General features: G+C 63.8%; 2 protein-coding genes across 18 annotated transcripts in view; both read left to right on the top strand.

Moving 5' to 3' along the window:
* LOC105471989 (exonuclease 3'-5' domain containing 3) overlaps positions 1–6224 on the top strand; it is a 108419-nt gene extending 102195 nt beyond the window's left edge. For 5 of the 17 annotated variants that reach the window (XM_011724916.3, XM_071078670.1, XM_071078671.1 and 2 more), the window contains 3 exons: positions 3154–3247; positions 5101–5139; positions 5474–6222. In XM_011724916.3, the coding sequence (XP_011723218.2) occupies positions 3154–3247; positions 5101–5139; positions 5474–5787 (447 nt within the window). In that variant the 3' untranslated portion in view covers positions 5788–6222. Of the gene's footprint in view, positions 1–3064; positions 3297–5100; positions 5140–5473 lie in introns of those variants that run through there. The other 12 variants (XM_071078677.1, XM_071078678.1, XM_071078680.1 and 9 more) reach the window with 7 other exon arrangements.
* Positions 6225–10444: 4220 nt separating this feature from the next.
* On the top strand, positions 10445–12236 carry NRAR (NOTCH regulated ankyrin repeat protein). Its single transcript, XM_011724898.3, has one exon. The coding sequence runs from the start codon at positions 10788–10790 to the stop codon at positions 11130–11132; it is 345 nt and encodes a 114-aa protein (XP_011723200.1). The 5' UTR covers positions 10445–10787; the 3' UTR covers positions 11133–12236.
* The last annotated feature ends 929 nt before the right edge of the window (positions 12237–13165 follow it).

The raw sequence follows: 13165 nt of genomic DNA, 5'->3' as shown, positions 1-13165 counted from the left end.
CGGCCCAGCTCTGGCTCCTTCAGCTGTGGTCACTCCCTTGGTAGTGGGGCTGGGAATTGGGCCCACTCGTGGCTGTGGCTCCCAGCTTTGATGCTCAGAGCCCCCAAACACCCTGGGAACAGACCCCTCAAGCCCTCCTAGCTGCCCACCCCACCCCTAACACATCTTGGCCTCTGCCTTGGTCCTGGGTGCACGTCCCCAGACGGCCAGCTCTGGGGCAGTGGCTGACCAGCTCTTTCCCTCACTCCTCCTTGGGCCCGGAGAGGAGAGGGCCCTGGAGGGTGGACATCCACTCAGACCCACCTGGCTGTGGGTCCATAGGCCTCAACATTCCCAGGATAGCCTGGCTGGTGGCCCGGTCCCCAGGAGGCAGCCACACACCCACGGGCTCATGGCCCGGCCCGCACGGTCCTGGGCGGAAGTGCCCTGTGTCAGGGCTGGTACAGCGCTGTTGGCACCTAGTGGCTGAGGAGCGTGGGAACCAGGCACACGGGGGATCCTGGGCAGGTAGCTGGGAGCCTTCCCAGCCAGTCCTGCCCCCCATTCGCCTAGGCCCTCCCACCCCTCCCTCCCAATGAGGTTCTGGGGGCGGCGGCTGCCTGCCCTTGGGCTCTCAGACAGGGGGGAGGGGTGGAGGTGTGCAGGCACCCCGCTGTGCTGCTCTGGGCCCCCAGCCTTGGCCTCTGCTCAGGGTCCCTGTCAGGCCCCACTCGTCTCTGCCCAGATCCGACGGCACCCTGGAGTGGGCGTCTGTGTGTCCCACGCTGATGGAGGGAGGTGGCGTGAGAACCCTGGCATGGGGTCCTGGCCCGCCAAGTGCCCTGCGACTGAGGAAGCCCTCAGAAGCCCCTTTTCTTCAAAATGGGAGGGCAGAGGCTCTCAGAGCCCAAGTGCTGGGGACGGGCCTCAGGGTATCAGGCAGGTGGGCTCAGGTGGACAATCACTGTCTGAAGGCCAGACGTGTGCTGGGCCACCAGCTCCACTCACAAGGGCAGAGCCACAGCCTCCCTCAGCCCATGGCGGCCACCCGCCCAGGGCAGTCAGTCCAGCAAGGGCTGCTGGCCCTGGAGTGGACAGATGGACAGGGAGGCCCTCAGTGCCAGGACCCCCTGTGGCTGGGGAGCCCAGGGCCAAGGGCGGGCGCAGCAAGCGGGCCCAGAACCGGCTTTTCCAGCCCTGGCCGGGGCAGGGCCTCCCAGGGCCTTGTGGGTAACAACAAGGCCCACAGCGGGCAGCAGCCGTGGGAAAACCAGCACCGGTGGTTCCCGAGGGTTGGGCCAGGCCCTCACTGACGGCACCCGGTGACTCAGCACGAGCTGGCTGGCCACGCCCAGGCGTGCGCACCTGGCCCAGGTCCTGGGAAGGCCCCAGACCCCATGTGGAGGACTTGGGGGCGTGGGGAGCCCATCCCGCCCTGCTGCACCCTCGCTGCCCCTCCCACACCCACTGGCACTGTCCCTGCAGGTGGCCTGCACAGTGCAGAGTGGGGCTCTGTGGAGGGCAGACCACCTGCTTGTTCTCAGCCCTTCCCAGCCAGACCTGCAGCCAGGGCTCTCCACCTGCACACCTGCCCAGGAAGCCCGCTGGGCCCAGAGACCGGGGCACAGGACCTGCCATCATGGCACAAGGAGCTTCCTGGTGGGAGAGATGGGAGCTAGGGGAAGAGGAAGGGAAGGTCCTGTCTCCCTAGCCCACCCTGGGCCTCCTAGCAGAAGAGCCCCACCTGTCCACCACCTCCAGCCTTCGGCCTCTGAACTGGTGGGGGCTACAATTCTGGAAGCAGGTAGTGCAGCCTCCTACTGTCGAAAGGCCCAGGGGAAGAGAGCATGTGGGACAGGGCCAGTGCCCCCAACATGGCCACACCCGGAGGCTCCAGGGGCCTCGAGGCCACCTGCCTGCGGCAGCCATGTCATCCGGGGCTCACCCAAAGCCCCTGCATGGGGAGGGGTCCTGGAATAGCCATGTGACCATGGATCTCGGCCTCCTCTTCCCTGCTCCCCCGTACAGGTGGCCTGGGAGCCCCACCTCCTCCCCAGGGTGCTCTGACATCAGAAGGGCTGTGACGGGAAGGCCACACCTTCACAGGACCTGCGGGTGCCTGCCTGGGACCTGGCTCTCAGTGGGCACCCAGCCCCCTCCTGGTGTTGCCTGGGGAGTCCTAGGGATTCGACCCATCTCCTTGTCCAGGAAGTGACCACTGGGAAGGTGGTGCACCCCCCTCCAAGTCATGACTTGGGGTGTAAGCTGGTCCCGGCCTCCCCGCCCCCGCCCCCAGCATCACAGTAAGCCTGGCAGATTGGTCATATTCAGAAACCACCCAGAGGGGCTGGGTGTGGCACATACCTGGAATCCTAGCACTTTGGAAAAGCCAGGAGGTGATCACTTGAGCCCAGGAGTTCAAGACCAGCCTGGGCAACACAGTGAGACCTCATCTCTACAAAACATACAAAAGTTAGCTGAGTATGGTGGTGTGCTACTCAGGAGGCTGATGTGGGAAGCTCATTTGAGCCCTGGGGTTTCTGGCTGCAGTGAGCTGTGATTGTGCCACTACACTCCAGCCTGGGTGACAGTGAGACCCCATCTCAAAAAAAAAAAAACGGTGCAGGCACGGAGGCCCGTTGTGTGCCCTGGACAAGGCACAAAGTAGTTTTGCTCCAGCCCCCCGCCACTTTCAAGGCCACACCCGCCCCAAGGCAGTGGCAGGCACAGGTATCACAGAGAAATGTGGATGCGGAAATGGACAGGTCAAGGGTTGGGGCGACTATGAGGCTGCCCACGCTGACCCTTTAAGGCTGGACCATGTGTCCAACACCCCAGCTGAGGTGGCCCGGAGGGGACCCAGGCCTGGTTCTGCCCTCGAGGTTTCTGGGATTGGAGAGGGTAGCTGGGCAGAGAGTTCCACAAGTTCTCAAAAAACAGAAGAGGCTTCCCAGGGCCCACGAGAAGCCAGCGCAGTCAGGGAGGGCTTCCAGGAGGCAGTGTGGCCTGAACCCCACAGAACTATGTGTGGGGAGCACACATAGTTGGGGACCCATTATCTGTCTCTGTGAAACCCCATGGCCAGACCCAAAGCTTCAAGGAACAAGCACAGGGCTGGAATAGGGGCACCTGGAGAAGCCCCCCCCGGGCCTCAGCACCCCCTCTGGCCCCCAGGCCTGCAACTGTGACCAGTACCTGAAGGTCTCCAGGGACATGATGAAGCAGCTCATGTGGCTCAGCAGCCACCAGGAGGGGCCCAGGAGCTCAGGTGAGTGCGTCAGGGTCAGGCACTGGGTCTGTGGGGCCTGGGATGGGTTGACCTGCTGGGGTAGCCAGGGAAAGGGGCCTGTCCTGTCCAGCACTGAGCTTCCTCAGATAAGGGTGGCAGCCAGGTGACAACAGGTGGAAAAAGCACAGCGAGGGTCAGGTGCCCACATGGCCTCTGCTCCCTTCTGTGCGGTGGCAGACCAGGAGATCAGGACACCAGGGCCCTAGGCGACCCTCTGGAGTGGTGTGCACCTCCTTCTCTCTGCTGGGCCCAGGCACGCGGTGCGCGCGCGCACACACACACACGCACACACACACGTGCAGCAGCCCATTTCCCTGCCTGTGAAACTAGACAGAGGGCTTCTTTCTCTCCCTGTGGAGGGTGCAGGCCACCCAAGGACTTTGCAGTTTTAGATCTGCACCAGGGCTGGAACTATGCCCCACCGCCCCGCACTGTTAGAACTGCCGGCCCCCACCCTCAGGAGGGAGGCGCCCCAGGGAGGGAGTGGAGGGTGCTGCTCCTGGTCATCCTCAGTCAGGGGCGGGCACGGGGACTAAGAGAATGGAGGTGGATAGAAAGGGGTTAGTCCAGGCCGGGCGCGGTGGCTCACATCTGTAATCCCAGCACTTTGGGAGGCCGAGGTGGGCGGATCACGAGGTCAGGAGATCGAGACCATCCTGGCTGAAATGGTGAAACCCCGTCTCTACTAAAAATACAAAAAAATTAGCCGAGCATGGTGGCGGATGCCTGTAGTCCCCGGTACTCGGGAGGCTGAGGCAGGAGAATGGCGTGAACCCGGGAGGCGGAGCTTGCAGTGAGCTGAGATCGCACCACTGACTCCAACCTGGCGACAGAGCGAGACTCTGTCTCAAAAATAAAAATAAAAAAAAAAAGGGTCAGTCCAAGTTCAGGGTAGGAGGACGAGGAGCGACCAACCGTCACCCCAGGCAGCCAGCAGAGCACACCCCGGAGAGTGAGGCCGGAGGTAGCCTCCAACCTCAGGCCCCGACGCTCGCAAAGGCACACTCAGGCCAGAGCCCCAGCACATGACGGCACACACGCCGCCCCAGGGTGGTGGGCAACACCCGGATGGGCTGACAGGTGTCACACGGACTGTAGGGTAAGAGCTGGGGCCAGCCAGGGAGGGGTGAGGCAGGGAGGCCAGATGAGGGTCATGGCCTCCTGGGCTTCAAGGAGGAGCTGGGGCTGGGGTGGGGGCCTCGTGCATTCATCCCCGGCTGTAGCTGATCCAGAGCCATCTGTAGAGAAATGCTTGCTGAGCAAATTACGAGGGTCAACAGGAGCAGGGCAGACGCTTCTCCCACCTGCTGGCCAGTGTTCCCTCGGCCGTCGTGCACTCAGCCCTGCAGTGACCCCTGGGTGGATACCGGCCCTGCCTGCCCTGGGCTCTCACTGGGGACTGGGGGGCCTCCAACAGACCCTGAGCCTGGCAGTCCTGGGCCCTGCCCACCCGCCTGCCCTTGCGCTGGCTGATTTCGAAATTCACCACTGGCAGTGGGTTTATCTGCTCATCACTGCCCCCGCCCCCGCTTGCCGGTTCTCAGGCCCCCAAGAGCCCTAATCAGCAGATCTCACGCCTAGAACATGTTTCCCAGGGACCTTTGAGCCCCAAGACCTTTCTGAGGTGTGAGTTCCCAAGGGAGGGGACCAGGCCGGTACCACAGCTCCTTGGCCCCCTGCCCTCTGCCATCTTCGAAGGCTGGGGTGTGCGTGAAGAGGCCGCACACCATGAGGTCACCGTGCTCAGCCACATGGCTGCGTCGTGGACCCTGGTGGCTGCCAAGCCCCGTCCCTAGGACAGTCCCAGACCAGTTTTCATCCTTGACTGACAGGTGACAAGACCACCCTGAGCCAGGAGGTGCAGGAGCCAGGTGAGCCCTGGGACCGCCCACTAAGGACACAGCTGCTTCTCCACGGGCCCGACTTGCCCCAGAATGGGGGACTTGGGTCCCGGCCGGACAGAGGGGGCTCTGTGGGGTTCTTGGGGGCCCTAGGGCCCACAAGGTGAGGGTTGGGGTCCCTCGATAGGAGAATTGGGCACAGAGGAGGAAGTGGAGGAGGCAAGGTCAGCAGATAGGTAGCAAGAGGAGCTGCTGAGGAGTGAGCATGGGCTCAGCGTGGGCCGCCAACTGGGCCACGCTGGGAGCAGCCTGGGGGCCGTGCCCGAAGGCTGAGAGCTCAGGGAGTCCACTTCTATCTGTCCAGGCCCAGCCCCAGAGGCAGCCCCTGGGGGCTGCACCTATGACCGTCCCTGCCGCTGGCTGCAGGCAGCTGACCTGCGGGCGGAGACACCGGACATGCTGACCAATGGCACCCGGCTGCAGCTGGCAGGGGTCCCGGTGGGCGTGCTGAGGACACCCGGCCTGCGGCACTTCTACTGCTGCACGCGCTGTGGAAAGGTCTTCTGGGATGGCTCCCACCTGGATCGTGTTGCCACCCACTTCCGAGACGTCCTGGAGAGCGCCCCCAGCCCCTGTGAGCCGAGCCCAGCCCCCAGCCCGGCCAGCAGCCCCTTCTGAGGACAACCAGATAATAAACATGGAAAGTGCCTGACTGCTGGGGCCACGGCCGTGGACTTGCTCACATGTTTCATGCTCGCCCCACAAACCCCTCGTGGGCCCCTCTTTGTGCCAGCAAGCGCCGGGAACACCGAGGCGGGGTCCCAACCCGAGCAGCTGTCGGGAGAAGACGAGGGTTTCCAGATGGTCAGGATGCTGGGACCTCTAGCCCGGTGGGACCCACGAGGGCTCTCCATCACCCCCGTCAGGGCTGTGTGGTCCCTGTGGGAGAATGGCAGCCACAGCCCCACTAGAGGCACCTGGGCAGCCAGCCACGGCCAGGGCTCTGCATGCGTGGGCACCAACGTCTCCGTCCTCACAGCCGTCTGAACGTAGCTGCTGCTGCCCTTGTCTGGGAGGAGGCTGAGGCCCAGGCAGCCACTGCTGCCCACCCTGAGGGTCCGAGGGTGCTCTGCCAGGGGGAGCAGGGAGGGCAGGGGGCCCCAGAGGTGGGAGAGGAGGACGAGCCCAGGGAGGGGCCATCCCAGGAATGTGCCCCCTCCCATCACCCACATCCCTTTCCTCTGCTTCCTGCCTGGAGCGGAAATCAGCTCAGATTTGGCCGAGGAGTCGGGCGGAAGCCTCGGGCAGCAGGGTCCTGGGGGCTGGGGAGAAGTAGCTGCCTCTGCCCAGAGTAAGGAGCAGGTTTCGGGTGCGAAGGCCTTGGGCATCCCTGGACTGGCCCAGCCAGGACCTCCCTGTGGGTTCCCGGCCACACCAGGGCTGGCCACTGCCCCTGGGTACCCCTAGGGACTGCAGCCCAGCCCCTTTAGTCCCCAGCAACCCCGGCAGGGGTGTCATGTCACAGATGGGGAGGGTGAGGCTGAGACGGGGAGGGCCTGGCCTGTGTCAGAGCCAACTGTCCGGTTTTGACCTGCCCCCTTGACCTGCTGGGCAGCCGCAGGGCCTGAGCCTGTCAGGTGGGGGCATCAGGGTGAGAGAGCAGGACCCCAGGAAAGGGTCAGGGCCTTCTGGGACTGGGATCTGCTTCCGGGAGGGGCACCCCAGCTCCACATCCTGTCCTGAGGAGGCAGCCCCTGACAGAACTCCTTCCGCCTGGCAGGGTTTAAGAGGGAGTGGCTGAGGGCACCCACCCTCCACCCGGCCTGGCTTCGTCCTGGAGACACTGCTCCCAGTGCAGGCCTGAGTGCTGCTGTTGGCTCTCGGCAGAGGCAGGCAAAGCAGTGCAGAGGCCGCAAGGAGACAGAAACCACGCATCCTCCGTCCTTCCTGGCTGGCTCTGCCTCTGCCCACCATGGCCGTGCTGCACCATATGTTTCCCGCCTCCACACGTCCCTCACTACCCAGCACAGGCTTGGCCTGGTTCTGCGGCGTCCATCCCAGACCCAGGCTTTGGTGGGGGTGAGGCTGTCTGCTCAGTCCCCACCCCAGGCCAGGTGCTGGAATCTAGCCTCGGTCACTGGGGGTCAGCACCCATCAGGCTGCTTCCCAGGCTAGGGGATAGACACCAGGCTGACCGGCTGGCTGAGGCTGCCAGTGCCAGGCCATGCCCTGAGCGGCCATTCCTGGTGGGCAGGAGCCACCGGTTGCAGGGATTGTCTGTGGCAGTTCCTGCCCGGGCGTCCTTCCTCTGCTGCGGCCTGTGCTGGCCCGGGCTGAGTGTTTGTTATTTGATCTCGATCCTCTCAGCCCTTCTACCAGGTGTCTGGGCTGCTGGGAAGAAACACTCTCCTCTTTCCCACGCTCCCGACACATTTTAATGAATTAGCTGGAAGCCCCGCCCCCACTGCCCGCCACCCTCCCTCCCCGCTCAGTGCCTTTAAGGTGGCCGCAGGCCTCGGCCCAGCTCTGGCCAGCTGCCCCTTCTGCGCTGTCCTCCCTAGGCCCTCCCAGGCGGGCTGGCCGCCCCGCACGGACCTCCCTCCCCATGTTGCCCACTGCTCTGAGCCTCCAGGGAAGGAAAGGAAGGGGCTGCCTGCAAGGAGAAGGGGCCCCACTGTTGCCTTCTGGGGGCGGGTGGGTTACAGGCAGGGCACCCCCGGGCCAGTATCCTCAGGACAGGCAGGGCAGGAAGGACAGGGCCCAGCTGCACAGTCGGAGCTGAGCCCTGTCGCCGGGTCCCAGGGCAGGGCCTCCCAGACAGCAGAAGGCTCCAAGCAACACCAGCAAACACCAGGGGGTCCTCTCGAGCACAAGCATTGGGTGGCTGGAGGTGGACCCCCATGTCCCAGCATTTGGAACAGATGTCCACCTTTTGGATGTCCTTCAGCAAACATTCGGGAAGTGCTGACTTGGAGCTGTTGCCCCCGGCCCCTCCCCCCTTCCCATCCTCAAATGGAACCGCTTCAGGGCCGTGGGTGTGGCCAGGGGAGCTCGGAGTCACGGTGGAGAAGCAGCAAGAACCAGGGCCACTCAGCGAACTCCCTGTGGGCAGTGTGGTGTGGCTGGCCTCTGAGCCCCACAGATGAGCCTGGGCACCCGCCTTGGGCCACAGACCCACTGCAGTGGCGGGCCTCACCAGCTCTGCCTGACCCCACTCTGGACCCCAGGCAGGGGGTAGGCTCCTGCCGCGCAGGGCCGCCACACCAGCCACACTGTCCCTGCCGGGGCGCCCGCACCGCCCGGCCCTCGCCAGGGGCCGCCGCCGATTTCACGCCCGTGGCGAGGCCCCGCGTTCCCACACCGAGCTCACACAGGGCCCCTTTGTTTGCCGCCGCCACGGATGTCGACGGGACTTTCTCCCAGGCCCTGCTCCTGGCCCACAGCATAGCCAAATGCCTTCTCCAGGCTCGGCTTGAGCCCACCTGGGCTTTGGCCTGTTTGCAAACCATCCACCTTCCAGGGGAGGCCCTGTGCCTGCTGAGGGCCAAGGGTTCCGCCCACCCCCCAGTCATGCCCTCTGCCTCTTGCCAGTCTAGCCTGGCTGGGTCCTGGGCAGATGCACAAAACCCATCAATGCACAGGACTGAGCTCCTGTCCTTCTGACCGTGAACTCAGAGCGCCCTGCACACCCAGCCCTGGTCTGAGGTCCAGAGACGCAGCCAGCACCTGGGACCAGCAGGCAGCCCAGCGGCTACCCCTCCTTAAGAGGCCAAAAGTGCCCAGCAGAGCACGGCAGTCTGGGCCATGCCATCTCTGCCCCAGGCCTGGGCTCCACAGTGTCCATCTCTGTTCTGCTGGGGACATACTCTGGGACTCCACTATGACCCCACCTGCACATTGGGGAGCACCCTCCCACCCTCTGTGGCCCCCTTAAGAGCTCCTGGGAGAAGCAGTTAGGCCCAGGGGAGAGGGCTGAACAGAACCAGCGGCCCCAGGAAGACCAGAGTGAGCTCTAAGCTGTGCCTTGGAGGGACAGAGGTTCCCAGGCCACCAGGAGGTCCCCAGGGGCGCCGGACCTTGCTCCAGTCAGCCAGGGTCGGTCCCGAAGCGGGCCTGCCCAGTTTTTCCTGCCAGTGTGAGCACAGCATGGGGTGGGGACACACCCCTGTGGGGAGCCGGATGTGGGGGCATGGAGCGTCCCCAGACAAGGCCTGGCAGGGGGGTCTCCCCAGCCCGAGCTCAGAGCTGCCTGCGCGGAATTCCCGGTTTGGCTTCAGAAGGAATACAAGCCCCAGCCTGCCTGGCCTCCTGCTCCGCGCCTGAGAATCACTCCTCCTTAATTTCCAGCGACCACAGCGAGCTGTAAACTGTAAAACTCTAATGAGGAAATGCGCTGTGCTTCCCCTGCTGGTGCCTCCCGGTCAATTGTTAGAGTGGTCAATAAAAACGGGTTTTATAGTTTGGAAGCCAGGCGTTTCAGAATTCCCTTTTGAGACAGCCCTGGCGCCACACCTGGCCCTGCTCACCTGGGCAGGACCCATGTGTCCGGCATGCTGGTGGGTGGGCAGCAGAGGGAGGCAGGCCGCAGTCCCGACCCTCCCGCGGCACCCCCGCCCTGGACTTCCTCCTGAGAGGACAGCGGAACCCCCTTCACCGCCAGCCGATGGAAGCCGCGGTGGCCGGCCAGAGGCCCCTCGCATCAGTACGGTTGGGGCACACATAGGCTGAGCTGGCGGCCATGAGGCTGCCCGCGCGCGGGAAGGACCCGCGTGGCTGAGGGCCCCATGTCAGGGCCTGGAGTTACCACCCGCGTGGACGGTGAGCCCGGAGGCGCAGGCTGGCCGGGGTCGCCGCGCGCCTCTCCGCTCAGAGGGGTCTCGCCCTCACCACGGGCCTGAGATGCCCGCGAACCCCCTACCCGAGAGAGGCCGCCCTCGGGGCCACCTGGCGGTCGCGCTCGGGTACCGGGCAAGGCCTGGGTCTGGCTGCGCAGGGAGCTTGGAATTCCCCGGGTGGCCGGAGGGAGAAGGGGCGGGACGACCGCGGAGAGACGCTGAGCGCCTGGGGGGCGCGCGGACGGCGGCAGCGACGGAGCTGGACCCCCCCGGCGGCCACCTGGCCTCCCCCGCCCCGGCGCTGCCGGCGACCAGCGCCCCCTGCCGCGAAGCGCACCGCCTCCGGGACCCGCCCCCGGACCCCCGCGCCCGGCACCGCCCACGCCCCGCCCCCACGTGGGCGCGGCCCAATCCCGGGGCCGCCGGCGCGCGCGTCACGGGCTGCCATTGTTATGCAAATATAAAGAAGGTAAAAGGCGCCCCGGCGCGGCGGGCGAGCGAGTGCTGCGGCGCGTGGGGAGGTGCCTGGGAACCGCGTGGGAGCCGCAGCCGAGCCGAGCAGGGACCGGGACCGCGCGGCGCCGCCGTCCCCGGCCGGGCCCGGCCCCCGCGAGCCGAGCGCGCGCCCCCGTCGCCCACCCGGGCGCGGCTGGATGCGGCGGGGTCCCCGCGGCGGCGACCCCCGGCCCCGAGCGCCCGGAGCGCCCAGAGGCGGCGTGCGGGGCCCGGGGACGCCGCGCCCTCCATGCGCCGAGGCGCGCCCCGAGACAGCCGGGAGTCCGCGCCGCAGCCGCCGTCCGCGCTGAGCCCCGGCCCGGCCCGCGGCCCGCGCCCGGCGGCAGCATGAGCCAGGCCGAGCTGTCCACCTGCTCCGCGCCTCAGACGCAGCGCATCTTCCAGGAGGCTGTGCGCAAGGGCAACACGCAGGAACTGCAGTCGCTACTGCAGAACATGACCAACTGCGAGTTCAACGTGAACTCGTTCGGGCCCGAGGGCCAGACGGCGCTGCACCAGTCGGTCATCGACGGCAACCTGGAGCTCGTGAAGCTGCTGGTCAAGTTCGGCGCCGATATCCGCCTGGCCAACCGCGACGGCTGGAGCGCGCTGCACATCGCCGCATTCGGCGGCCACCAGGACATCGTGCTATATCTCATCACCAAGGCCAAGTACGCGGCCAGCGGCCGGTGATGTTCGCCGGGACCCCAGAACCCGGTCCTGCGCCCGCGTCGTCTCTGCTGTACCTTCCCGCCAACTACCTCCGTGCGCCCCCGGCTCGCAGGCCCTGCCAGAAGGCCCGCGGCCACGGCGAATACGGCGCGTGCGTCCCGGCCCCGGGGTCCGGCAGCCCCGCCGGCCGAGCGCCTCCCCGCGGCCGAGCCGGGTCCAGCCGGGCCGGAGCAGCTTCCCACGGCCCCCGCCCGCCCGCCGCCTCGCGGGTGGGGGCGGGGCGCGGGCTCCAGCCCCTTTTGAAATTTGAGTCTCGCAACCAGCAAGTTCGGAATCCCGAGATACCGGATCCTCTGCGCAAAATGTTTTCTCCCGAAGGTGAAAGGCGGGCGGCGGGGGCCGAAGGCGGACTCGGAGCGCCCCGCCGCCGCCTGCAGGACCCGCCAGCCGGCCCGGGACGCGCGGATGCCGGCTGCCGCCGAGGAGCAGCCCCGAGGTCCGCGGTCCGCGCTGCTGGCGCACGGCCGAGGAGACGCTCTGTTGTTCGCTGTTCTTGGTGTTCTAAACTATTTATCTTGTGTGTGTACATTTGTGGGTGGAGTTTGTGCGCCTGGTTTTTTTTTGTTTGGAAAACACTGTGCGTGGTCAGTGTGGTTTGGGGGGGGAGTAATGCATTTTTTTCTAGTCTTAAAACTAAAAACTTGAGTCTACCATTTCTTGGTTGCACTGAAAATACCGCCCAGCCTGATGGTGTTCCCGTGCTGTCCCTCCCCCTTCCCTTCTCCCCTCGTCTACTACCCCCCCCCCAGTTCTGTTCCCCCTCCCTCCTTCTCCCTCTCCCTCAAATCCGTGAGTTTTGGGAGCCCCAGGGCCTCTCTCCCCCGCCCCTCCTGGATGAGGCCACCATCCCCCAAACCGGCTTGTTTTGCAGTTTCCCCAGGATCCTGGAAGCTCGCTGGCGCTCGAGGGTGGCGGGAACACGGGGGGGGGTGAAGGTTCGTTACCTTTTCTAGTGCGTTCTATCATAGTTAACGGTTGCACACTTTTTTAAAAAAAGTAAATGGATTTGCCACAATTAAATGTCATAACATTTATGACAGAATATAAAATATTAACATATTTTAAGCCAAGTTTTAGGTGTATTTTTTGAATCTTGGTTATAAACCCAATTTTAAAGGGCGATGTATCCAGCGTTGTGAAGGCAACAGAGTGTACCCATATTTATATTTTTATAAAATACCTATAAGACTGTGAATCTCTCGTGCTAATGGCTGAGTGAATTGAAGGACCGTTTTGCCCCTTTTTAGCCTCCCAGAGCTTCGAGGACTCAATTCGAATCCGAAATCCTGCCGTGGGGGAGGGGTCGCGTCGAGACCTGGGCCCGGGGAGGTTCTCCTGCGTCACTTTCTGTCCTGAAAGGCGCCCTTCCTGGTTTCTGTGGCTCCAGTTTTCTATGCAGCCCCACACCCCTTGTTGTTTTGATCCTGAGAAATAAAAGGGAGGCTGAATTATTCAAATTTAAATGAGGTTTCCCCTTCATGGAAATGCTGCTGACCCTTCGTGCAGAAATGGGGAGCACTTGAGGACACAGGTGGGTGGAGGCCCTTTGTGCGTGGCTGGTCCTATTCGGGCAGCCATCCGTGGCTTTTTATAAAACTTTGTGTGAGAAGAATATATTGATAATGTCAGTGAAACAAGCAGACATTGAAATGGAGGCACAGATTACTCCACAAGGAGTTCTGTATATTTTTTCTAGATGCAAATACCTTTTTAATTATGTTAATTAATGTTAAGACTTTCTAGGCTTATATCGAAGCTGTGTGTGGGTCACGGGATGATCACTTCTAACTGGATAAAGTTTGTGCAGCACATTTCTGAGTGTACGATATTGACTTGTAGCCCAGCGTGAAAAATTTATAAATAAATTTTTCATTGATCTTTTTATATTAAAAAAAAAAAGTTTGTTGGTCCTTCTTGGCTTTGGCACAAGTTGCAGAACACCCTCTTTGGGGACGAGGGTTAGGCTGCGACCCAGTTTGTGGGTGCTGGGTGCA

This window comes from Macaca nemestrina, chromosome 14 (assembly GCF_043159975.1).
Source record: "Macaca nemestrina isolate mMacNem1 chromosome 14, mMacNem.hap1, whole genome shotgun sequence".
In the NCBI taxonomy this organism is placed as follows: Eukaryota; Metazoa; Chordata; class Mammalia; order Primates; family Cercopithecidae; genus Macaca; species Macaca nemestrina.
Note: the sequence above shows the minus strand (reverse complement) of the source record. Positions and strands in the feature narration are given on the sequence as shown.